We start from the raw sequence: 27,727 nt of genomic DNA on the forward strand, positions 1-27,727 counted from the left end.
TTATCGACCAACAGCACTGAATTTTCCTTTGGCCAAATGAAAAAATGTTATTAGCAATCTGGCAATGGTGAGGCAAGAAAAAATAAAAGGAGACAACAGATCAAGCTTTGCCTGATGATGATTAAGACATAATAAGTACGGATTCTTTTGAGCAATTTGGAAAGATCTTCAGGTTCGGATTAAAAAGAGATTAGTTGAACCGGGAGGTTTCCCAAAACCAGCACCTTGGCCCCAGAAAGACTTCTGAGGCCAAACCATTTTATTAACTCTTTGCTGCCTGCTCTAAAACCTGGCGCCAGTTCAGAGAATCAAATCTAATAAATCGAACTCAGGCACGCACGAACACACACACACACACACGCCTAATATGAAATGTTTAAAAAACAGGAGTTACTGTGGGGCATGAGCCAGCAGGAAATGCCACAACATTTTTACTTTATAATAACAGAACTCTGTCACCAAAGACTGAGTCTGAGAAACTGAAGGAATCAAAAGGAGATAGAATCATAGAGTTGGAAGGGACCTCAGGGGTCATCTAGTCCAACCCCCTGCACTATGCAGGACACTCACATCCCTATCGCTCTTCTAATGTAACTTGCCAACCCTTTGTTTTATGGTAACAGAAGTAGCATGTTATCATGTGTATTTTTTTTAAAGATGTGTTCTTAACCAGGGGTAGTCAACCTGCGGTCCTCCAGATGTCCATGGACTACAATTCCCATGAGCCCCTGCCAGCATTTGCTCATGGAAATTGTAGTCCATGGACATCTGGAGGACCACAGGTTGACTACCCCTGTTCTAAACCACATCTAAAGAGGTGTCTCAAACCACCATGAGCCTGCTTGCAGGAAGGGGCGGTCTAGAAAACTAGTAAGTCGAACTCATGCACACATGTACGCACACATACCTTTGACCCGGAAACTGCAGCTGGTACAAAATGCGGCTGCAAAGGTCCTCACTAGAACCCCGTGTAGGACCCATATTCAGCCGGTGCTCAGAAAACAGCACTGGACACCAGTCTGCTTCCGGGTCAAGTTCAAGGCATAGCCTTTAAGGCCTCGAGCAGATCCAGGGCCTTTTTGGTCCTGGCCCCAACCTGGAGGAATGAGCTCCTGGAAGAGCTGAGGGCCCTGCTGGAGTTGTTGTTGTTGTTGTTATTATTATTATTATTATTTAATTTTTAGACCGCCCTTCTCCAAATAGGTCTCGGGGCGGTTTACAACATAAATAGTTAAAACACAATAAAATCCCCATAAAAACCCCAATTAACATCAACAAAAGTTACATATAACATATAAGCGGCGGTGGTCACAATTCTGATATTAGTTACCTGAGTTCCCCCCAAGTTCAGCCTAGTGGGGAGAATAATATTCGAAAGAGGGTGGCACCAATACAATAGATCTAACAATGATCTCAATGTTAGAGATCTCAATATTGGAGGGGATCCTCCGATGGATTAGTGGGAGAGCTGCCCTGGCCTCAACCATATGCCTGGCGGAAGAGCTCCGTCTTACAGGCCCAGCGGAAAGCTGGTAGATCCCGCAGGGCCCTTAGCTCTTCTGGGAGCTCATTCCACCAGGTTGGGGCCAGGACTGAAAAGGTCCTGGCCCGGGTTGAGGCCAGGCGAACATCCCGTGAGCCCGGGACAACCAGTAAATTCATACCCGCAGAGCGGAGTGCCCTGCGGGGGGGGCATAAGCAACCAAGCGGTCCCGCAGGTAGATGGGACCCAGGCCGCGTATAGCCTTAAAGTTACCAGCTTTCCGCAGGGCCTGCAAGATGGAGCTCTTCCACCAGGTATATGGTTGAGGCCAGGGCGTGGTCTTAGAGTTACCATCAGAGGATCCCCCATGGAGGTTAGATCTGGTTTCCCGCTCCCATCGGAAGAGAACTTGGCCCTCGGGCTGAATCAGGGGATAGGGGATGGGGTGTTTAAAATCTTTTAGGGTAGTGTTTAAAATCTTTTAGGGTAGTGATCACCGTTTGTGATCTGCTTTGTTTGTGATAAGGGCTGTTTTTATGGAAACTATTGTTTTATATTTGTTAAGCGCTGTGAGACTTTCTAAGAGCGGGTGGTATAAAAATCTAGAAATAAATAAATACATAAATTCTCCCTGTTCCTATCAACAGAGAGGACACGGCAGCTGGAAAGACTAACTAAAATGATTCCTACCTATCAATTCTACCCGTTTCTCTTACCTGCAACATTTCTCTCTGGCACTTTTCAAGGAAGGTGAATTCCTTACTTCAGCGGAACATATTTATGCTATTCCATTATTTTCATGCGAGAACTGGGGTATGCATACTATCATGAGTGACAGGAGCACAATCTGCCAGGCTTGCACACTGGAGAAGAGGCAGTGAGTGACTGACTGCCTAGGAACACATAAATACAGTTTTCTGCAGAAAATCTGTCATTACTGCCACAGCTAAGTAATAATGAAAAGTGAATGTCAATGGGATAATGAGGATTGACCACCTGAGCTGCCTTAGATGGAGGCAGGCAAATCATAGAATCATAGAGTTGGAAGGGGCCATTCAGGCCATCTAGTCCAACCCCCTGCTCAACGCAGGATCAGCCCTAAGCATCCTAAAGCATCCAGGAAAAGTGTGTATCCAACCTTTGCTTGAAAACTGCCAGTGAGGGGGAGCTTACCACCTCCTTAGGCAGCCTATTCCACTGTTCCATTGAGTTCAGTACTGATTCCTCTGACTGGCAACAGTTCCTCGGCATCTTGAGAGAAAAAAGAACTTCCCTAAAGGAGCCTGGATAACAGCTAAGTAATGGAGGCATCGGAAAACCAGGTGCATATTCCACCACCAGAGCTACTGACCTTTCTTGAGACTGCAACCTCTGGGGAATAAATATTATATACTTGAGAACGCATTTGGGTTGGACCGAACCAGCTTTTTCATATAAGCCCATATTCCCTTCCTAACTACACCTTATATGGCTTCTCTCCATGATCCACACCAGTGGTTTTCTGGTGGTCCAATCCCTTTTTCACTGCCAGAAAACTGATTAAACTAATTGGTTTCCTAATCACTTGAAGGTGGTGGTGGTAAACACTTATGTGAAGACATTTATTTTTCTTGAAATCAACGGTACCATTGCTTTCTCTGAGCATACTGGGTCCTAAGGAAACAACTGAATTTCTACATTACACTGACTTAAACAGGTACAAATTTAAGTGGGTCAGAGACCAACCTGCAAACACTTTCATCAAGAATGACAGAGGTGAGTTATTCTAGAATAAAGAATTTGGTGGTGTATAGTTTACTATTAAGCTGAAATGCTTCTGAGAGAGACTCCCTCCCCACCAGTTTTAATAAGAAAGAATTACAGCAAACTCTCCAACCCTTTAAAGCTAGTTCAGACATTTTGCTTTGAAATGAGTATGCTCATGGTCATCATGTTTAAGATACCCTGAACAACACTTAGTTTTCTACCATCCAACATTTTTCTGTTTGTGGGTATGAACAGTAGTAACAGGAATCCCAGGAATTTAATAAGACACACATTTATAAACCTCCTGGTTAGAGGATCCTATCTAATTGCTAATTTCTCATGCTCAGTTAACCAAACTTGGCTATATTCCAGAAAACACAAGCTGATTGCTAGGAATGGACAGTCTTTAAACACATGTATTGAGATAAAATAAATCCAGTATGTTTTCACTGCACAGAAAGATGGCACATGGTGTAGTCGTCATTTGAACTATCAGTAAAAAAAAAACAGTAAAAACCAAACACGTATCAGTTAAAATATGAAAAAGACCTTGACGGCAATGACAGATCGTTCAAAATTTGTGGGACACAAATACGTCCACAAATGAATTACAATCCGACTACAGGATCCCTCCAAGCAGTGTTAAATGACCTGCAGACCAGAGAAGGGGGACAAGATTCGGAGATCTGACTGCAGTAAATACCAAAAAAGGCCGTCACTACAGGAAGGTAAACCGAGCTACTACAGACAGATGGGAATGTACGCTGTGCCAAACCCAGAGCAATTACCTACTTTATACACTGATATTTTCTCCATTCTATTTTCCTTGATGTGACGGCTTGGCAAAGTAATTTCAGTTACATAAAAGTGGCCATGGTACAAACACAGTAACGTGTAATTGCTTAACTTGATGGGGGAAATACGCTTCTTACAAGCGTATTTAGATTCTTGTGGCAAGTGCCACAACGCAGACCTAGACAAGAAAATATTCCCTGCTCCAGGCAAGTTACCTCAAATGGAACAAAGCTAGCATTTAACCACCATCACCCCCATTTTAAATCTCTATCGTAGTCTGGTAAGCTTGAGTCTCACAACAAGGAGATACTTCACTTCTGTTGACTTTTGTTGCTGTACTGCAGATTGGAAAGACAATTTCCCATCATTCAAAACGCTTTTCAGATTGACCCGTGAAGAATCAACGTTTCTAGCGAAGAAGAAAAAGTGCTTTGTGGCTTTAAGAATCCACAGAGTGCGGCAATCACTCCATGAGTCCGAATTCCTCCTTCTCTTCCTTCTTATCTTTCAAAAGGTAAGCCTGAGAGCCGAAATTGCTTCCATTTTGGTATAATGCCTAGATCTCATTAGGCACTAAAGAAATAAATCAGAAATATTAGGATAGGAACACTAGAGTCCCTTTCCGAGGCTCAAGGCTAACCCCCCCCCAAAAAAACCCCAACCCTTAAAAAAACTCATAACACAAATATACAAAGTCAGTAAAATAACCCAATCTACTTTTACAATAAAGCAAAAACCCTTCTGGCTTCTTATTAAGTAAGCACAATTCCCAAATAACCCCCCCCCCCCCCATCCCTCACTCCTCGATGCTGGCCCCTGAGAAAAAACACTGATCTTCCAACAAACCTGAAATGCCACATAACGTAATACAGTTCAAGAATACAGCTGGACTCTTCCCACTGTTTATGGTCTGCTTATTTTACTTGTTATGCTGCTTTTACAGCACTGGACTACAATTCTATCCTCTGCACTGTATGATATACCACAACTGAACGTTTTTTTTTTTTTTTGCATTGTTTCTAATTTTTGCAGTACTGGTTCTTGGGCAGAATTTGTTAGATATTGCGTGCTAGTACACTATCTGATGGCACTGCTTTATACCCTACAATCTGCCTCAAGTTTCAGTGAGAAAAGTGGGCTGTAATAAAATGAACGCATGCATGTATTTTACAAAAGATTCGTTTCATGGGATCATGATTGTACGGGCAGAGTCACGATCGCAAACGAATCTGCAACTGAACGCACTGACAACATTTGTGGTGAAGCCAAGTGCTCTGGAAGGCGGCCACTATATCGATATGGCTTATCTAAAAAATCCCGCAGGGATTTGTACAAAATTCTAGAAGACATTTCATCCTGAAATGTGCCTATGTGGCCCTCTGAAAATTCAAAATTCTACCCAATGTTGACATATATGCCATAGTTTTAAAATCTGGATTGGAAAAGTGATATTCTTCTTAGAACTAATAAACATACTGTAAAATACCAAGCAAGTGCATTCTGAAATGACAGTTCAGCTGATGAGGAGAGCAGGAAGTGTGTGTGTGTGTGTGTGTGTGTGTATGTTTTAGACAATCAGCATCCCAAAGCATCATGCGTTTCTGCAAATATTGTTCCGAATGAACTCGGCACTATCAAAATGTCTTCTTGGAGCTACTTGCTTACATGTGAAGTGCAGAAATGACAAAACATCAAATACATCTGCTGACCCTTGGCAGGCAAAGTTTAGAAAGATTTTGAGTTGAAACAACGAGGCGTTAAGCAGTAGAGGATTTCTCGTTTGGCAGCAACGCATTTTAAAGAACAAAACTTCGGGAGGGAGTGGTGACCACTGATAGGAAATGTTTAAACTAGGAAAGCTTCACTGAAATCCAGGATCAGGATTTGACATGGGATCACTGAGCTTTGTACCTCAGTCCTGTCACACCGTTCTTCTGGTCCACATACAATATGGCAGGGATCGTCAAACTGCGGCCCTCCAGATGTCCATGGACTACAATTCCCATGAGCCCTTGCCTGGCAAGGGCTCATGGGAATTGTAGTCCATGGACATAGGGAGGGCCGCAGTTTGATTATCCCTGCATATGGTCAAGATTCTTTATTTTCATTTCCAGCTATTTTGATGGTATTTACACACACACACCCCACATATGATAAAAATATCAGTCTCTCAATATGTAAGAAATACATTAAAGAAGGGGTCAATCCTATTTAATATTATTTGACTCGTTTATTTGCTCCATGGGTACAGGCATCAACAGGAAGTTAGGATTTTATGGTCTATCACAACAATTTCTGCTCTCTTTGAGTTTTGACCGTGCCAAAGAATCAGTAAAGCTAAGAATGCAGGAGGTGGAAAGACAGCATGATTTGAATAGAATCAATAATCCATTGTATGACACCTCTCTTCTAATTAGATTATCTTTTATGCCCTATTTTTCTAATATTGACAACTCTGAATTTAGAAGGGCATTTACATCATCGCGCTACAATGCTCTCCCTTCAGCATGGGGAGAAGGAAAATATAATAAGCTTCTACCACAGGAACGTACTTGCATATGCCAGGATGGTAACATCGAGAACACCAAATATGTGATTTCTTATTGTTGTATTCAAAACAAATTGCGTCAAGAATTGCTGTAATCTATCTTCATTGACTTAAGGACTACTTCAAGACAAGCCAAATTAAAGGAATTCCTTTCGGATAAAAATAAGAATTTATAGAATCATAGAATCATAGAGTTGGAAGGGGCCATACAGGCCATCTAGTCCAACCCCCTGCTCAATGCAGGATTAGCCCTAAGCATCCTAAAGCATCCAAGAAAAGTGTGTATCCAACCTTTGCTTGAAGACTTCCAGTGAGGGGGAGTTCACCACCTCCTTAGGCAGCCTATTCCACTGCTGAACTACTCTGACTGTGAAAAACTTTTCCTATACTTATCCTATATTACTTATCCTATATTACTGCCAAATATGCAAGATTAGCAATTAAATGTAGAAGTGCCTGGCTAAATATGTAAAAGGGTATCTATTGAACACATGAAATATTTTGGAACTTTTAACCAATCTTATATTGTGTTTTACTGTTTTGTATTTCATTCATTCATTCATTCATTCATTCATTCATTCATTCATTCATTCATTCATTCATTCATTCATTCATTCATTCATTCATTCATTATTTGAGTTTATATGCTGTGAGCCCAATTGGGAAATAAATGTATCTGAGATCTACATTGATGAAGTTTCCATCATATAAATCTCCGAACCTGATTTGCAACTGGCACATAAACATTAAAAAGCTGTTGTCTCTGGTAGTTTACTTTCATACTGTACTACCCTGTCCAAAAGGCAGCCAAATTTTACCTCCTTGCTGTACAGAACAGGGCACTCTGGGGGTCTGAATAAGGGATTGTTAGAAGATAAGTACACACAGAACTTACGGCAATATCAAAGAAACTCCTCGAACAAAAAGCCCAGTTATGCTAGACAAACATGCATGCTTTGAAAATGCGCTGGCAGCACAATAGCAAGGGAGCCGGCTTTGAGCGACAGTCACTCACCTAAGATACCGCACAACACTTTGAAAGCTTAGCCTTCTACATTTCTTGCCCAAGAGAAGTGGGTATGTCACTTCACTTCTCTGAAGGCGTCTGATCCATCTCCAGCAATACATAAAAGGATCTTCCCCCCATAAATAATGCTAAGCCTGGCCTTTGAGTATCAGTTGACTAAGAAGGGAAGGCTGGTACTGTATGAAGAGGGTATGGCAGATTCCATGGGTGAGGGAGGGGAAAAAAACCTACTCAGCATTAGATTAATAAAGATACAGGGCAAGTGAAGAATGCAACCCACCAAAATCCAAGCGAAAGAGATGAATGAAATATATTGTGAAGTTACAGCCAGGAACGACTAAAGGCTTTGATTTCACTTTTAAGTTTTAGGAATATTTTTCCCACTCACATGAAAGATGCTGAGGATACAATTTCCCTACAAGTCACCGCTAAAAGCTGGCAATTAACTGCAGAATAACATTTCACGAAGTTCTCCGTTTCAAAGGGCTTCGTCCCGTGCACCAATTGAAGTCATGGCTATAAAAAACCTGAGATCTACACACTTCCAAATTTTATGTAAGGAAATTTAGATTTCCTTCCACAGTTGGCGTGTGGAAGGTTTCAGACGGTTTTCGAATCCACAAAACTTGCCTGGTGGTTTAATAAAGAAGGCATTGCAACATACATGTCTCAATCAGCTTCTCTTCCCTCAACGTGCTGCTCCTCTATGCTTATAGGCCTCAAGTGGCTTGTGGAGCTCTTCTCAATATCAGGCTTAACTTTAGGACTCAGGGGTGGGCAACTGTGTTCGTGGACTACATCTGGAGGGCCACAGCTGCCCACCCCTGCGTGAACAGAAATTAACAGTGCAATCCTAGAATACTTTCTGGGTCATATGCCCCGCTGATTAAACCTTTGTAGCATTGCTCCCTAAAGGGCCATCTTTCACAATGGAAATAATTAAAGTTATTGTTCAAGGAAGGAAGGAGGAAAAAAAGAGGAGTTGCCCTTTTTATAAAAAAAGGACAGAAGAGGAAGGTGGCACCTTGGCTTTTAACAAGCATGCTAAATAGTTAGAAGTGGCATGATAGGCTAATATTCAGTTAATGAAGGATCACTCCTAGTGCATCCTTTGTTACATTTTTTTTTTTGTCGGGGACTGATTTGATGGAAAGCTGCCTTTGGGCCCTAAACTGAACAGCTAAAGGAATGCATGTAATTTTGAACATGACCCCTATGCGGAAAGAAAAACCCAGAGAATGGAGCCAGGTTGAGAGAGGAGATAAGGGTAAGTCGAGGATTCACTGGGATGTGCAAAATCAGCTGGGTGCCAGATATTAGTACAATCAGAAGGAGGCTGGTGAAAAAATGGGATAGGTGCTCAGGAAATGCAAAGCCAACCCTTCACATTTCCTAACAGAGTGAGAAACTGCATTGAAATTAACAAGGACATGGGGAGGGGGGGGAAGAAACATGAAGACAAAATCAAAAAGCTTTTTTTGTGTAATCCACCTGCAAGGATCACTGAGAAACATAACAAGGAAATGTAGAAGACACAAAGGTGACACAGAATGAAAGGGAAGAGTCCCATGGGATATACGAAATGTGATTGACAGTGTTTCAAGAAACGGACAAACATAATCTGAAGTGAGCTTCAGAGATTCTGCATTAAGGAGGATTAGGATAGCAACTTTCACCACATATCTGAACATATACCTATTTAGAGATGAGAAAATATGCTCTTGAACTTTTAAAAAATGTATGCTAAATACACAAAGATGGAAGGAAGAACCAAGCAGGATTTTTAAAAGGTACAGAGAAATGCCCAAAGATTAGGTAGAAGATACACCTCGTGCAAACATGCAGAGAAAAACTGTAACAAAGTACAGAGTAGATGGTGGAGCTTATATATACTTATTGATCAATTCTTTATTGTTATTGCATTTTACTAGTGGGTGCTATTTTAATGATTAGATGTACTTTACTGAATGTATATCGTTGAATGTTTGATTGCAATTATTCTGTACAGGAAAGGAAGTGGCATAAAAATGAAAAAAATAAAACAAATAAACATCAATTCAAAGAAGGGAGGAAGACATCCCACCGCCCAAACTGAGTCGACAAATAAAAATATAAGGTGTATATTTTAGCTGAATCTCATGGCTTTCACAAAAACACCAAAAGAAAAATAGCGGCTTCTGAAGAATTATGGAGAATAGGAGAAATTAAAGAAGGAATAAGGACAGAAATACAAACATAAAGTTAACAGGTAATTGAATTGATACCTACAAATTTAGTAAAGATACTGAAGCGACAAATAGATATATTTTTTAAGAAAATAATTTTTCGAGAGGACCACCAGAAAAAGTATTTTACAGTCCCTCGGGAGTGCCAAGGAAGTATTTTGGATAAAAATCTTAAAAGAAATCTTTTAAAACACTGTTTATCAAATATCGCCGTCATTATTTTTAAAACAAAAGGGAAAAATTGTGAAAGCGTTCCTGACACAAAGAAAACTCATGAAAGGCCGATGGGAGACAATGAAAAAGAAAACCAGTTGAGTGCTCGTGCCAAACGTTCGATCTTAAAGAGTATTACTTGCACCTACAAACTGAAAAACGGAAGCAAAATTATGGAAGCAGTGCTGGTTTCTCAAAAACCAAAGGGAAGTTTGAAGGCATGCAAAGCAAAGTGATAATGAGAAGAAACTGTAAAGTATTTGAAAAGCGCTCATTGGTTAGTCAGAGAAACTCAGAGGAAATGCTGAAAAGAGAGGTAAAGGATTTAATTTACTCAGAAAGGGGAAAAATAGTTTCCAGATGTTATTAAAGTATTAAATATATCATAAAAAAATCTAATCCATGACAATGTTTTGTTTTTGGAATGTGGTACTAGCACACAATAGCAGCAAAAACGCAGCTTTCATTTCCTAACGCGCAATTCAAGTCAGGATGGATCTCATACATCCCCTTAAATGTGTCATGAACTTCACAGAACTTCACTTGCCCTTTGCACATTTTGCCCAAGATGGTTAAAATGTTACAAATTAAGAAGAAGAGTTGGTTCTTAGATGCCGCTTTTCTCTACCCAAAGGAGTCTCAAAGCAGCTTACAGTCACCTTCACTTTCCTCTCACCACAACAGACACCCTGTGAGGTGGGTGAGGCTGAGAGAGCCCTGATATTACTGATATTACTAAAGAAGAAGAAGATTTGGTTCTTAGATGCTGCTTTTCTCTACCTGAGTCTCAGTGGCTTCCAATCGCCTTCCCTTTCCTCTCCCCACAACAGACACCCTGTTGTGAGGTGGGTGAGGCTGAGAGAACCCTGAAATTACTGCTCGGTCAGAACAGCTTCAGCAGTGCTGTAGCGACCCCAAGTTCACTTAGCTGGCTGCATGTGGGGGAGCAGGGAATCAAACCCAACTTGACAGATTTGAAGCTGTTGCTCTTAACCACTATACCATTACATTAAGCTCAATGTTAGGTTAACACATAATTTAAACTACCCTCACATTGAATAAGCAGTGTTTAAAGCTGTAGCCACTCTATATCTTGCCGTCATACGATGACTGGGGAAAGGAAAGGGCTTGATATGGGACTACAATGCATTATGTGCCATGCGCTTTTAGCAAGAAACTCTACCTGTAAAGTGTAGACTGTAAAGTGAGATGGGGCTACCACAGAGTGTACAACTCCTGTGTTGTCCTGTAGATTTCACCCTGCCATTTTCCTTCTGATTGGTTCAAGCTAAATCTCGAACAAATCACAAGAAGAAACAAGATGGAGAGGACACCCACAATGACATGCAGAGGCAACAAGTTTGGCCAAATGAAATCCAATATAACGGACTATATTATTGAATAAGGAAACAAGCACCACTGATTGCTCAGTTCCCCATTTTAGAAATAGCGCAGCAATGGTTTCTCTTCAGATCGCATAAATCTTAAAGAGATTTTAATCGTAATATTTTTGATACCCTAAAGAGAAAATAAGCACTAGAAAGCACTGTATTTCAAAACATCCAAAATAACAGTTTTCACAAGATTTTCATGTTTCTTTGCGTCATCTCTCAGTTGTTCACAAAAATACAACATTCTGCCCATTGTCGTGCTTACTGTGGACTGACAGGAAATTCTGAGAGTTCCAAAGCTTCTCAACCAGAATTCATTCAGAAGTATGGCTGTTCTGTGCTATCACACTTCCTAAACAAACTGGCAATAAGTCGCTAAAGAAGAAATCCAATGGGTTGGTTAAGAACATAAGAAACACCAGCCCTGCTAACATGGGAACCTTCTTCCATATCAAAGAGCCTTTTGCCAACATAGGAGACTTGAACAAAACTTTGACTAGGATATGAAAGAACTTGGTTTGCATTCACACTTTGCCATGAACTTTATGTCAATCGCACACTCTTGGCCTCTCAGGACTGTTACTGCAAGAATAAAATTGTAGGACGGAGAATGATGCTGTAAGCTACCATACATTCCCATTGAGAAGAAAAGCAGAATATAATGACTTTAAATAATAAATACCCATTATCCTACATTATTCAAAGAACACCTTGGAGGGTTTTTAACTAAGCCCATTTGAATGGTAGATGTTTCAGCATACATACTTGTAACTTCCTGTAGGAAATCCAAACAAGGTCGGCTGCTTCCGGAAATGCTTATCGAAATGGCCAGTGGAGTCTGCCCTTCATAGTTCCTTGTGTTAGTATCCGCGCCGTAATTGTACAACATCTGCGCGCACAGTACGTCATCCCGGAGAGCGGACAAGTGCAACGGCGTCTGCCCATCCTCTAACCGCCCCAAGTTCGTGTCGGCCCCTCTCTGCAGGAACATCCGGCAGTACGAGTGGTTGCTTTTGATCACCGCGTAGCGTAACAGGAAGCCGTTCTGAATGTCGATGTTGGCGTTGTGGTCGAGGAGGATCTTGACGCAGCTGGACCTCTCGCGGATGATGGCTAGCTGAAGGGGCGTCGTACCTTTGTCACTGAGCGGGTCGACCTCGGCCTTGAACTCCAGTAGGAGGCGGACAAAAGAGTCTCTGCCGTAGTGCGCGGCCACGTGCAGAGGGGTCCAGCCGTCGTTGCTCTTGGCATTAATAATGTCGACGCGGTAGTCCGATTCCAGCATCAGGCGTGCAATCCGGGCCCGGCCGTGCATGGCTGCGTAGTGCAGGGCGGTGAAACCTCCAATTAAGTCTTTCACAGTGGGATCAGCTAAAGATTTGGGGGGAGGAATGCAAAAGAGTTTATTGTCAGCGAGAGCAGGCAAAAAGGCAAAATAGAATAGCTTTCCCCAAACGGTTTCAGGAGGGTAGCTAGGTTGGTCTGCAGTAGAAGAGCCCCGCGGCACCACGAGACCTCCAAAAGACCAACAAGACTTTGAGGGTATAAACTTTAAAGAGTCAAAGCTCCTTTTGTCAGCTTTTCCCCAAATAACATCAGAAGTGTTGGGGGTGCCTTATAAAATGCTTTTATTCAACAGTCATTTCACAGGACCTAGAATTAAACCAGCGCTTTAGAACACTATTTTTTATTATTTAAAATAAATATTATGAAAGGATTGGGGTTATGGGGGAGAGTTAACCTTTTGCTTTCGCCCACTGAAAAATAAATTAGGTTTTACTGCAAGACTTCCCAAGTCAGCCTTGATTCTAAACTAGGGGTAGTCAACCTGTGGTCCTCCAGATGTTCATGGACTACAATTCCCACGAGCCCCTGCCAGCAAACGCACAGGTTGACTACCCCTGTTCTAAACAATCGCACTACGCAGGCACACAAGACATTTGAGTTTGTGCCTTTAGAATTTACTATCTTTTCAGTTCACATCAGTGTCTATCTCAAAACATCTTTGAAGCTTAAAGTAAGTTAAAAAGGAGTTTAGTGGTGTAAAGACAGTGACTGCTGGATGGAAAAGAAAGTAACGTTTCAGAAGCATGCAGAATTGCAGACCATGAATTGCAGACCATGTGACATATTTGTCACAAATTATGGGATTTTCTTTTTTTGGGAGGGGGGCCTTTTGAGAAAACTAACAGTGGTAACCACAATATAAAGTAACAAAGATGTCCAAGAGATCTCTTGCTAGGTATGAAGCCAATAACAAACTCGTGTCTTGCTAAGAAATGCAAATGAAGTAGAACACATTTTAAGTGAACCAACAAGGTTTTACCCCACTGGCATTCTTCAATGAACGGCAATTATCGGTTGGGAAATGAACAGAAGTGTTGTCTGAATCAATGCTATGTGCAGAAGGTGAAAATGAAGGGCAGATCAGAAAGCCAATTCACAAGTGAGAGTTCAAATTGAAACTGGAGGAAACAAACCCATTTAGGACAAAGTAATCTATCAAAGGATGCTGTTGAGCAAGAGTTGCTGGACATGCAACTATTAACTTTAACTTTCTCCTGATGACTGTTTTGGTTGAGAACCAAATTAAAAGGATTTTTTCCCCTTAATTCTCTCGCAGTCGCGTTTCCTAGCCTCCAACATGAAACCTTAATTTAACCACTCAGGTTCTGAAATCCCGTGCTCCTTTAAGTGTTGTGTTTCCCCTCTTGCCTCTTCTTTATCTTAAAAAGAAGCATGTGTGTCAGCATCTGCCAGACTATGTTGAGGATGTACTGTGGTTTGGCGAGATGCTGTTTGGGGGACAGGATGGAATGGGGTGGGGGGTGTAGAAAGATCCTCTGCATTCTGCAGCATTTCTAAAGCATGCAAGCCATGTGTTATCTCCGATCACCTAGATAAATTAATTTGTGTGACACAAAATCCATTCTAGGTTAATCATTTCACAAAACTCCAAGACAGCCCAAGAATGTAAACATCTAATTAAAGCAGGGTGGTGATGGTGGTAGAAAGTGCTGTAAAGTCACAGCCAACTTATGGCAACCCCATAGGGCAGCCTGTCTCAACTTCTTTACCATTGAGAAACCCCTGGCAATCATGAAGAATGTGCTTGGGAAGCAGAGCTGTGCACATACCCATCTGGGGCTGCTCCCTCTCCTACCCCCTCCAGGCCTATTATTGGCCATTTTGGGAGGGGGCAGGTCAACATGACCATATTCAGTCATATCACCCCCCCCCCCCCAGGATAAAACACTATCAGTGTAAGGCGGATCGGGAGTCATCGACCCTTCCTTTCCCCCACTAGGGGATAAATACATTTGAACTGGGGATTTAATGATTCTACCATCTCTTGGGATAGATTTGAGAACTCATTGGCTGTCGCATCTTGTGCTTTTACTGTTGTATTGCTGTCTGTGGTTTTAACGGGTATTTTATTGGGGTTTTAAACAGACTTTTGCAACCCGCCACGAGCCCTATGGGAGTGGCGGGTAAGAAATCTAATAAATAAATGCTTAATAATATTTTTAAAAATATATTAAAAATTAACTAATTCCCACCCATTTGGGAAACCCTTCCAGGACCGTCAAGAAATCCCAGGGTTTCACGAAACCCTGCTTGAGAAAGCCGGCCATAGGGTTTTCAGGGCAGGAGACATTCAGAGATGGTTTGCCGTAATCTGCTTCCGCTCCACAACCTGAGACTTCCTTGGTGGTCTCCCATCCAAATACTGCCAAGCTCCCTAAGATCTGATGAGATCAGGCTAGCCTGAGCCATCTAAGTAAGGGCTACAGCATGAGGTTGGGGAGGATTTCAAGGGGAAAGAATGATGTTCCAGTTACAAAATGACAGTACGGGCATCACATTCTTTAGAGCAAGAAAATAATTAGCCAGGTGGATCGATTTAATAGTCTGGAAACAGTCACACAAGCATGCTCCCCTTCCCTCATGGTTTCTCTGTTCCTTGTTCCTACAGAACTGACAAGATGCCTGGCATCCAATCCTAAATGCTGGTCTCGTCTTATAAAAGCAAGAGATGACCTTTGGCGAGGCCCGCAAGATTATAGGGCTGGTTCCTGCTGAGTTGTCAGCGGAAGGACCTCCTGCATTCCTCCTCACAATGCAGCCCTTTCTCTGGTCCTGGGGAAGTTCATTCCCAGGACTGAGGAGGCACAGGAAGCGGACAAAGGTATAGGAAGGGGACAGAATTGCAAGGACAGCTCTGCCGTTGGAAGAGGGATAATTTAATTCTTCTTCTACTCTTCCCACCTCGTGGGGTTTTCAAGGCAGGAGATGAACAGAGTGGATTTGCCATTGCCTGCCCCTGCCCAACAACCCGGGTCATTCTTGTTGGCCTCCTATCCAAGTGGATATGTTACCCTACCCCAGCACTGAAAGACAAAGAAAGGATTCAGCAAAGATCAACATCTCCAGGCCTACTGCTGAAATTAAACTGCTTAAGTGACCAACCACTGATAAAGGTTCTGTCCCTTTAAAAAGAAAGGAACTGGAATCTTTTTAGTTATGTGTATTCCAAACATTATCAATAGTTCAAGCACAATCAAGGCCCAATCTGGTGCTAAATGAATGATGGGTTGGCAGTTTAAGATGCTTAAAAATCTGTCACTCGAGGAAATAACAGATATATCTCATTGGTACAATTCTCAAAAAAATATATTGTTTAATTTTTTTTAAGTGTGTTCTGAACAAAATTGACAGCAGATCCTTGAATGAAGTTTAGAAATCACTAAAACAGATAAAAACAGTAGAAGGAAAAGAAATAGGTTTTGGGCAAACTAGTAAAGTCATCAAAGGAAAACAGAAGGATCCTGCTTCTGTTAATCCATTTTAAATTCAGACCAGTTAGCTCTTTTAAAAATAATCCCATAAAGCCTATAACTTAAATCTGAAGGAGCAAAAAGAGCCAAATCTCTTGAATTTATGCAGTTTCCTGTAAGTCACATAAATGACATTTTCACCAAACTCCTGTGACACTCCTGTAATCTTATTTATGCTTATGGGCTTTCTCTGGATCCCTTTTCTACTGGATTCACCTGTTTCTATAGAGCTGAATATTTGCAAATAGTTGAAAGCCTTACATGGTGAAGTCATGCCTTCTTGCCTTACAACATACCCCAAAATCCTCAGCAAGGAGTCAAGTTCTGTACGGCAGGGATAGTCAACCTGTGGTCCTCCAGATGTTCATGGACTACAATTCCCATGAGCCCCTGCCAGTGTTTGCTGGCAAGGTCTCATGGGAATTGTAGTCCATGAACACCTGGAGGACCACAGGTTAACTACCCCTGCTGTACTGCACAGTATTTCCTGACTATGGACCACTGTATAGGAACTATGATCGCCCAATGGTAGCTACCACTGCACAACTTTTAAGCATACCAAAAGATGATCAAATGTCAAATATTGGAGCTGGTACCTCAAGTTGTCAGATGCAGCTGAAGAATATTTGAACATGCAAGACCACCTTGAGAACATTTGCTGTCAAAATTCACGAAGAAGAATTTGCGTTGGCTCTAGCCAAAATCTTGTTCTGCAAGCCCCGTGCTGCCATCTTCTGGCCAATTGGAGGTCCTCTTTATCATAATGGGTCTTAATTTATTTGAAAACCCAAAGAACGTGTCTTATTTGAACCCTAAAGCTTGAAGTTGAAATTAAACATCTACTCTCATACAGACTGGTTCAGCTATAAGCTTGGTATAAGTGTGGTATTTTTCAGGGCAAAGCTATGTCCCCACATGAACTGATGTTCATCACTGCCACCACCACTAGAAGAAGAAGAGTTGGTTTTTATATGCTGCTTTTCTCTACCAGGATTCTCAAAGTGGCTTGCAATCATCTTCCCTTTCTACTCCCCATAAGAGACACTCTGTGAGGGAGGGGAGGCTGAGAGAGCCCTAATATTCCTGCTCGGTCAGAACAGCTTTATCAGTGCTGTGACTGGCCCAAGGTCACTCAGCTGGCTGCACTGGGAGAAGCAGGAAATCAAATCCGGCTTGCTAGATTAGAAGCTGTGTTCTTAACCAGTACACCAAGGATCAGACCAGGATAAGTATATAAAGGAGAATACTTGTAGGGGTGTACGTTCAGATTTATCCAAGCCAAAAAATGTTCAGGTATATTTCAGCTTCCTAAATGTATCTAGGTTTTCTTGGGAAAAACCAGAAATAATCGCGTGAAAATTCCACACATATTCGGGAATTCTGAGTAGACCAGAAAACAGCAGGAAGGAAGGAGCAGATTGCTCCTTGCAATCCCTTGAAACTTTGTGGAATGATATGGCCTGAGGATCAGCAGGTGTGGAGGGGAGCTGAGAGACAAGTTTTAAACCAGGTAGCAGGACAGGGCAGATCCCCCCCACTGGATGGATAGCTACTTATCAAGGATGAAACTTGGTGGAATGATTCTCATGACTGGAATGTAATGGTGGATGGATATGAACTGTTCAGAAAAAAAAAGAATAGATCGAAGAGGTGGAGGAGTGGCACTGTATGTGAGGAAAGGGCTTAGCTGTCAGGAAATTCTAGTGAAGGAGAGCATATCTACAGTGGAAAGCATCTGGGTGAAAATAAGCGAGGGGAAAACAAACAGTGTGGTGGTTGGTGTATGCTACCGACCGCCTGACCAACGAGAGGATGTGGATGCTGCACTTTGTGAGCAGCTTGAGACAATATCCAAGCGGCAGGACCTTGTCATCATGGGTGACTTCAATTTCTCAGATGTGTGCTGGGAAACAAACTCTGCAAAGCATCCTCAGTCATGTAACTTTCTGACCTGCCTGGCTGACAATTTCATTTATCAAATGGTAGATGAACCCACAAGAGGTTCAGCCATACTGGACTTAATACTGACCAACAGGCAAGAGTTGGTGGATGAGGTGAAGGAGGTGGGGACCCTAGGGGGAAGTGACCATGTCCTCATAGAATTCCTTTTGAGATGGGGAGCCAAGGAAGCTTGTAGCGGATGTTGGATTTTCGTAGGGCAAACTTTAATAAACTCAGAGACATGATGAGTGTCATACCATGGACGAGAATGCTGGAAAGGAAGGGAGCATGTGAAGGGTGGGCGCTACTCAAACAGGAGCTATTGCATGCTCAATCAATGACTATCCCAGAAAGACGAAAACACTGCAGGAGCTCTAAGAAGTCTATTTGGATGAACAGAGAACTTCAAGAGGAACTAAGAAAGAAAAGGAAAATGTTCAGGAAATGGAGGGAAGGACAGAGCTCTAAAGAAGAGTACCTACAGGTTACTAGGCACTGTAGATCAATCATAAGAAAGGCCAAAGCTGAAGGTGAGCTAAGATTGGCCAGGGAAGCCCATTGTAACAAGAAAAGATTTTTCAGCTATGTGAGGAGCAAACGTAAAATGAAGGAGGCAATAGGGCCACTGTTGGGTGCGGATGGACAAACTCTAACGGAAGATGCAGAGAAAGCAGAAAGGCTTAGTGCTTATTTTACATCTGTTTTTTCCCACAGGTCAAAGTGTTTAGGCACATCTAGAGATGGCCATAGCCAAAGGACAGTGTCTGGGTGGCAGGTTAACATGGATAGAGAGGTTGTCGAGAGGCATTTAGCTGCACTGGATGAGTTCAAATCCCCTGGTCCGGATGAAATGCACCCGAGAGTACTCAAAGAACTTTCTAGAGAACTTGCACAGCCCTTGTCCATCATCTTCGGAACCTCTTTAAGGACTGGAGATGTCCAGGAGGACTGCAAGAGAGCAAATGTTATTCCGATCTTCAAAAAAGGGAGGAAGGATGACCCGGGAAACTACAGACCAGTGAGTCTGACCTCTGTTGTGGGGAAGATAATGGAGCAGATATTAAAGGGAGCAATCTGCAAACATCTGGAGGACAATTTGGTGATCCAAGGAAGTCAGCATGGATTTGTCTCCAACAGGTCCTGCCAGACCAACCTGGTTTCCTTTTTTGACCAAGTAACAGGTTTGCTGGATCGGGGAAATTCGGTTGATGTCATTTACTTGGATTTTAGTAAAGCTTTTGACAAGGTTCCCCATGATGTTCTGATGGATAAGTTGAAGGACTGCAATCTGGATTTTCAGATAGTTAGGTGGATAGGGAATTGGTTAGAGAACTGCACTCAAAGAGTTGTTGTCAATGGTGTTTCATCAGACTGGAGAGAGGTGAGTAGCGGGGTACCTCGGTGCTCGGCCCGGTACTTTTTAACATATTTATTAATGATCTAGATGAGGGGGTGGAGGGACTACTCATCAAGTTTGCAGATGACACCAAATTGGGAGGACTGGCAAATACTCCGGAAGATAGAGACAGAGTTCAACGAGATCTGAACACAATGGAAAAATGGGCAAATGAGAACAAGATGCAATTTAATAAAGATAAGTGTAAAGTACCCCCTTCAAGGATCGCTGCCTTGTTGTGGCAAGGGGGCTTGCGTAGTTCAGTGAAGCTATGAGCTATACCGTGCAGGGCCACCCAAGACGGACAGGTCATAGCTGAGAGCTCTGACAAAAGGTGATCCACTGGAGAAGGAAATGGCAAACCACTCCAGTATCTTTGCCATGAAAACTCTATGGACAGTTCCAATAGGCATAACGATATGACGCCGGAAGATGAGCCCCTCAGGTCGGAAGGTGTCCAATATGCTACTGGGGATGAGCAGACGGCTAGTACGAGTAGCGCCAGAATGAATGAAGCGGCTGGGCCAAAGCCGAAAGGACGCTCAGTTGTGGAAGTAACTGGTGGCGAAAAGACAGTCCGATGCTGTAAAGATTTTTATTCCATAGGAACCTGGAACGTCAGATCCATGAATCAAGGCAAGCTGGACGTGGTTAAACAAGAAATGACAAGACTGAACATCGACATTTTAGGAATCAGTGAACTAAAATGGACAGGAATGGGTGAATTTAATTCAGATGACCATCAGGTATACTACTGTGGACAAGAATCTCGCAGAAGAAATGGAGTAGCCTTCATAATCAATAAGAGAGTAGGAAAAGCAGTCTTGGGATACAATCCCCAAAATGACAGAATGATCTCAGTTCGAATCCAAGGCAAACCATTCAACATCACAGTGATCCAGGTCTACGCCCCAACCACTGCTGCTGAAGAGGATGAAGTTGATCAGTTCTATGAAGCCCTACAACACCTTCTAGAAGCAACGCCCAAAAATGATGTGCTTATCATCATGGGGGATTGGAATGCTAAAGTAGGAAGCCAAAAGATAACCGGGATAACAGGCAAGTTTGGCCTTGGAGTACAAAATGAAGCAGGGCACAGGCTGGTAGAATTTTGTCAAGAGAATACAATGGTCATAGCAAACACTCTTTTCCAACAACCCAAGAGACGACTCTACACATGGACATCACCAGACGGTCAACACAGAAATCAGATTGACTATGTGCTCTGCAGCCAAAGATGGAAAAGTTCTATCCAGTCAATAAAAACAAGACCAGGAGCTGATTGTGGTTCAGATCATGAGCTTCTTGTTGCAAAATTTAGGCTTAAATTGAAGAAAGTAGGGAAAAGCACTAGGCCACTCAGGTATGAACTAAATCATATTCCCGACGAATACACAGTGGAGGTGACAAATAGATTTAAGGAATTAGATCTGATAGACAGAGTGCCTGAAGAACTATGGACGGAGGTTCGCAACATTGTACAAGAGGTAGCAACTAAAACCATCCCAAAGAAAAAGAAATGCAAGAAATCAAAATGGCTGTCTGAGGAAGCTTTACAAATAGCTAAGGAGAGAAGGGAAGTGAAAGGCAAGGGAGAAAGAGAAAGATACACCCAACTGAATGCAGAATTCCAGAGAAAAGCTAGAAGAGATAAGAATGCCTTCTTAAATGAACAGTGCAAACAAATAGAAGAAAACAATAGAATCGGGAGGACCAGAGATCTTTTCAAGAAAATTGGAGATATGAAGAGAACGTTTCATGCAAAGATGGGTATGATAAGGGACCAAAATGGTAGGGACCTCACAGAAGCAGAAGAGATTAAACAAAGGTGGCAAAATTATACAGAAGAACTATACAAGAGCGAGCTTAACATCCCTGATGACCACAATGGGGTAGTTACTGACCTGGAGCCAGACATCCTGGAATGTGAAATCAAATGGCCCTTAGGAAGTCTGAGCAACAATAAAGCTAGTGGTGGTGACAGCATTCCAGTTGAACTATTCAAAATCTTAAAGGACGATGCAGTAAAAGTGCTACACTCAATATGCCAGCAAATTTGGAAAACTCAACAATGGCCACAGGATTGGAAAAGGTCAGTTTACATTCCAATCCCAAAGAAGGGCAATGCCAAAGAATGTTCAAACTATCGCACCATTGCACTAATTTCTCATGCTAGCAAAGTTATGCTCAAAATCCTACAAGCTAGGCTCCAGCAATATGTGGACCGAGAACTTCCAGAAGTACAGGCAGGATTTCGAAGAGGCAGAGGAACTAGAGATCAAATTGCCAACATACGCTGGATCATGGAGAAAGCTAGGGAGTACCAGAAGAACGTCTACTTCTGCTTCATTGACTATGCTAAAGCCTTTGATTGTGTGGAACACAACAAATTGTGGCAAGTTCTTAAAGAGATGGGAATACCAGAGCATCTTATTTGTCTCTTGAGAAATTTATATGCAGGTCAAGAAGCAACAGTGAGAACTGAACATGGAATCACTGACTGGTTCAAAATTGAGAAAGGAGTTCGGCAAGGCTGTATACTGTCGCCTTGCCTATTTAACTTGTATGCAGAGCACATCATGAGAAATGCGGGATTAGAGGAGTCACAAATTGGGATCAAGATTGCAGGGAGAAATATCAACAACCTCAGATATGCAGATGATACCACTCTAATGGCAGAAAGTGAAGAGGAACTAAAGAGCCTGTTGATGCGGGTGAAGGAGGAGAGTGCAAAAGTTGGCTTGAAACTCAACATCAAGAAAACAAAGATCATGGCATCCGGCCCTCTCAATTCCTGGCAAATAGAAGGGGAAGAAATGGAGATAGTGACAGATTTTATTTTCCTGGGCTCCAAGATCACTGCAGATGGGGACTGCAGCAAAGAAATTAAAAGACGCTTGCTCCTGGGGAGGAAAGCTATGGCAAATCTAGACAGCATCCTAAAAAGCAGAGACATCACCCTGCCAACAAAAGTGCGTTTAGTCAAGACTATGGTCTTCCCAGTTGCAATGTATGGCTGCGAAAGTTGGACCATAAGGAAGGCCGAGCGTCAAAGAATTGAGGCTTTTGAACTCTGGTGCTGGAGAAGACTCTTGCGAGTCCCTTGGACTGCAAGGCGAACAAACCGGTCAGTCCTAGAGGAGATCAGCCCTGACTGCTCTTTAGAAGGCCAGATCCTGAAGATGAAACTCAAATACTTTGGCCACCTCATGAGAAGGAAGGACTGCTGTCTAGATTTGCCATAGCTTTCCTCCCTAGGAGCAAGCGTCTTTTAATTTCTTTGCTGCAGTCCCCATCTGCAGTGATCTTGGAGCCGAGGAAAATAAAATCTGTCACTATCTCCATTTCTTCCCCATCTATTTGCCAGGAATTGAGAGGGCCGGCTGCCATGATCTTTGTTTTCTTGATGTTGAGTTTCAAGCCAACTTTTGCACTCTCCTCCTTCACCCGCATCAACAGGCTCTTTAGTTCCTCTTCACTTTCTGCCATTAGAGTGGTATCTTTTAAATTATAGCCACAGGAAAAGCAACAAAATTCCGCTTCACTGGTTCACGGAGAGATCCAAAAACATATTCAGACTAAATAATTAGTGTAAAACACTGGGCAAGCTGCTGAACTCATCAGAATGCTCCAGCAGGCTTGATGTTACAAAATTTAAATAGAGAGACCAGTGGTTCCTAATACATGGTATGATGCTGGTTCTGTTCCTGGATTTGGATTTTTCTGTGGACCAGTATGGTTGTTTGTAACTTTTTTTTCCTTTGTGGGATCGCCAGAATTTAAAAGCTCTTGCCAGGACACTGAAAGAGTGGCTGGCAACTCACTACATCAGCCTTTGAGAAACCCTAGAGGTGGTGTGATCATGATGAATGGCTGGGAAGCATAGCTGGGTACACGCCCACCTTGGCCCTCTCCTCTTCCCACCCTTCCAGGCCCCATCATTGGCCAATTTGGACGGGGGGGGGGGGAGATGCTGACATGACCATATACGGTCATATCACTGAAAAATACTTAAAATTAAAAAATATATATATTTAAAATTAATGACATTCCACCCATTCAGGAAACCCTTCCAGGGCTGTCAAGAAACGTCAGGGTTTCACAAAGCCCTGGTTGAGAAAGTGTGAACTACACAAACAAACCTTACTGCAAACCCTGATTCTTATTGTTATTGTGATAAATCAGGATTTATAACCTGCCTCTATCAGATCTACTATCACTTGCTATCAATAGTTACATAGATTCAAATGGGTAGCCATGTTGGTCTGAAGTAGCACAATAAAATCAGAGTCCATGAGCACCTTTAAGACCAACAAAGATTTATTCAAGGCGTGAGCTTTTGAGTGCAAGCACTCTTCCTGCACTCGAAAGCTCACGCCTTGAATAAATCTTTTTTGGTCTTAAGGGTGCTACTGGACTCTGGTTTCACTGCAATAGATACATAGTTATTGGGGAATCCAAAATGTGTCACAGTTTGGCAAAATAATGAGGTCCCAGCATATAACCCTGCTGAATGTGACACTTCTTTGCCCTATAGGCATCCACAGAAGGGGCCAGAACACCAACTTCTATAGGTCAAGTCCTGCTTGTAAAAGGTTTGGGGAAATAAATGCTCTGCAACTTTTCGTTATCTAATGAAAATGCTATTCAGAGACACAGCAGAAGGCTGCCACCCCATGGCAGATTTGGAAAACAATTCCTCTCACCACCGGCTCCGTTAGACTGACTTCTACCAACACTTTATGACATCAAGTTTGTGGAACCAACTAGAAAAAGAAGGGCCAGTGTGTGTGTGTGTGTGTGTGTGTGTGTGTGTGTGTGTGTGAGAGAGAGAGAGAGAGAGAGAGAGAGAGAGAGAGAATCACTGCCAGTTTTCAAAAAGGGGAAACAAGACAGATGAACTCAAAACTAAGGCCTGGACGGCTGGACTGAAGTCTCCTTCTCTGGAACAAGACACGTCTTCAAATGCTCTGCCAGGCAACCGTGAATTCCTTTCTGCTAAGCCAACCCACCTCCGTGCTCGAGGAACACGCGCACACATCTTTCTTTCCCTCTCGCTGCTGAGAAGTGGAGCAAGGTCCAGCCGTTGGCGTCCCGCCCATTTGGAGAGTAGCCCTGCTCTAACATCTTGCGTACAGTGTGAACATCCCCAGCAGCCACCGCAGCCTGAATCTGCAATTCCTCCTGTAGCTCGGGGTTCCTTCGACAGTGGTGGTGTAACATCCTAGCGGAATCCGCCTCCTAAAGAAGGGTCATGAGGTCTCTCTGGTCACCTTCAAAGGACAAAGAATGAACAGACACATGAGAAAGGGACAAGCGAGGAGAAAAACAACAACACCTAAATTCCCTTAGTAGTATTTAGGAGCCAAAAAACCAGGCCTGATATCAATACACTGAAGTTTTCCCATTTAATATAAATAATACAATTTTATTTATAACCCGCCTTTTCCCAAAGGCTTGGGGTAAGTAAAAACATACTCAATAACAATACATTTGCAAAATTATCATTATTAGCATAACAACAAAACATACAATAAAACCACTCATCCCAAAGTTGTCCTATCATCTACCTTGTGGTCATAACCTAAACCTTGAACTTGATCCAGATTTCAACCTGGAGCCAGGGCAGCTGGGAGAGCACTGGCTGAATATGTCCTCTCCACATTCCCCCCCTCACTGCATCTCCATTTGCTTCTTCCAGCCCCAAGAACCATTCCTGAAGGCAAAAACGAAGAAGAGATGGTTCTTATATGATGCTTTTCTCTACCCAAAGGATGAGACTTTGACACCCTGTGAGGTGGGTGAGGCTGAGAGAGCCCTGATATTCCTGCTCAGTCAGAACAGCTTTATCAATGCTGTGGCGAGCCCAAGGTCACCCAGCTAGCTTCATGTCAGGGAGTGCAGAATTGAACCCAGCTCACCAGATTAGATGTCTGCACTCCTAACCACTACACCAAGCTGGCTCTTAGAGACCTTCCCTCAACAGCAACACTTAATGTGACGTGAGTCACACTGGGTCAATTGAGACCACCACCGACAGAGCGACTGTGTTTGCCGTTATCTTCCACTCTGGATAAGCCTTCAACTGCAGTAGCGTATGGCAACCTGGCACCCAGTGCGGTATTGTGCTGACGTCTTGAATACACTTCAAGCAACTGTCTCTGATTTTCCTTTGAATTATAAAACTTACAGAGAATTTCAGTGCCTAGTCTTCAGGTTGAAACTAGAATAAATTGTGCTATCTTTTGAGAGCCACCATTCAAACCTCAAGGCCAGCAGGCCACCAACCATGTTTTCTAAAGCAAGAGATTGCATGGAGGGAAAGAAGTATCAAGAATTCAAACATTAGGGAGGAAGGTAAAGAAGCATATTTATCTTCTTTCTGAAGTCTCAGGGGCCTGAAGTATTTTTAAGGTCTCATAATGCAACAGTGAGTTTTGATGCTTGCATACGGCAGGAACGGCTAGAACCCAAATTCAGAGAGGCACATTGCTTGCGAGAATATATCGGCAGCTTTTTTCTCCGCCTGATTTGTGAACTTACGCAAAGGGGAGAAGGGAGAGAGGGTTGCGTCCTGACATTCCAATCAAAGTCGAACAGAAGCTGACACTCCACAAAGTGTAAGACCATTTTCCAAAAATTAAAGCTTCAGAAATATTTATAAATAAACAATTTAAAAGATATACTTGGGGTAGGACAGCACTTACTAATGGAATTCTGGGATTTAAGGCTCAAATCTGTATTGGAGAAGTTAAATCTGACAGCAGTTAACTAGGAAGTGCTCATTTATTATGGAAGTGAAATAAAATCCCAAGAGAAAACATTCATTCTGGGAAACCGATTCACTTCACTGGAGGGAGGACTGAACATGTGGGCCTGGATGTTTTGCATAGTTTCCACTATAACACCTGTAAATAACCTGTTCTCTTAGAATGATGCAGATGAGAGAGAGAAGGGGGGGTTACCTTATAGGTAGAGGTTACTTTTTGTAAAGTACATTTCCCATCTTCATTATACATAACCTTGAGTGTAAGTGGAACACATCAAGAAAACGACATCTCCTGGAAATGAATAATACAGTATTGTTAGATCAAAGCAAGCAAAGCAACCGAAAAAACTGAATAATCTCACGCGTACATCGATTCCAAACACTGTAATATCAGAGTGCCCAAAAGAGAGACAGAACCACGGGGGGAAATTCTTACAAAATGCTCTCTTTAGGCACTTGACTGTAAATGAAGACACACAGACACAACACAAAAGAACACACACAGTCAGTTCTGCATCTTTTCTCCAGTATGCACAGATGTATAAGTATTAAAGCCCAAAGGTACAGTCTCAAAACTCAAACCACAAAACAGTTCCTTGGGCAGGAAGCTATTCCTTTCCTGTTTCACCTTTACAATTAATCAAAAAATTTTTTAACAGAGATGATTATGCGGTGAGAAAGTCACCACTGGGATTAAAATAGAAGGCTTGCGCATCCAGGTGGCCTTAGTTACAGGTTCAGAAACTAACTTCCCTTTATCATGATTATAAGCTGATATCCTAGGAGACCTACATAGCTGGGAGCTGCTGCTAGAGGCTCAAGGGCGCTGCTGGCTCTCATGGCTTCCATTATTAGTATTTCTTTTTCAAATGTGTCTTGAGGGTCACACACTTTCCACAGCACAAGTAACGAGCTAATCGACCAACGGCACTTTAATATGCTTAATGTTCAAAACAGACATTTTTTGCCTTTCTAATACTCTGTCTATGGATCACTTGGTTTTTCTAATCTGTATTTTCCCCCCAAGACCAGCTTTCTTTCCTTTGTCATACCCTGGCAGAGGTAGTATTTAAAGTATTTAATCAAAACAGTGAAAGGCCATTGTTTTCCGACCTCATAGAATAACAGAGCTGGAAGGGACCTCCTGGGTCATTTAGTCCAACCCCCTGCACTATGCAGGACACTCACACCCCAATCACTCATCCACTGTCACCTGCCACCCCTTTGAACCTTCACAGAATCAGCCTCTCCGTCAGATGGCTCTCCAGCCTCTGTTTAAAGATTTCCAAAGATGGAGAACCTACCACCCCCCTAGAAAGCCTGTTCCACTGAGAAACCACTCTAACGGTCAGGAA

At 42.6% G+C, this 27,727-nt stretch overlaps 1 protein-coding gene across 2 annotated transcripts in view; it reads right to left on the reverse strand.

The window, feature by feature from the left end:
* The window catches only part of ASB7 (ankyrin repeat and SOCS box containing 7), a 46,235-nt gene that overhangs the window by 8,941 nt on the left and 9,567 nt on the right, over positions 1-27,727 (reverse strand). Inside the window, exons 2-4 of one of the 2 annotated variants that reach the window (XM_077317283.1) lie at positions 26,569-26,664; positions 24,616-24,876; positions 12,194-12,799 (exon numbers count right to left, since the gene is read on the reverse strand). In XM_077317283.1, the coding sequence (XP_077173398.1) occupies positions 12,194-12,799; positions 24,616-24,826 (817 nt within the window). In that variant the 5' untranslated portion in view covers positions 24,827-24,876; positions 26,569-26,664. Of the gene's footprint in view, positions 1-12,193; positions 12,800-24,615; positions 24,877-25,173; positions 25,327-26,568; positions 26,665-27,727 lie in introns of those variants that run through there. The other variant, XM_077317284.1, reaches the window with a different exon arrangement.

Source organism: Paroedura picta, chromosome 18, assembly GCF_049243985.1.
Source record: "Paroedura picta isolate Pp20150507F chromosome 18, Ppicta_v3.0, whole genome shotgun sequence".
Lineage (NCBI taxonomy): Eukaryota > Metazoa > Chordata > Lepidosauria > Squamata > Gekkonidae > Paroedura > Paroedura picta.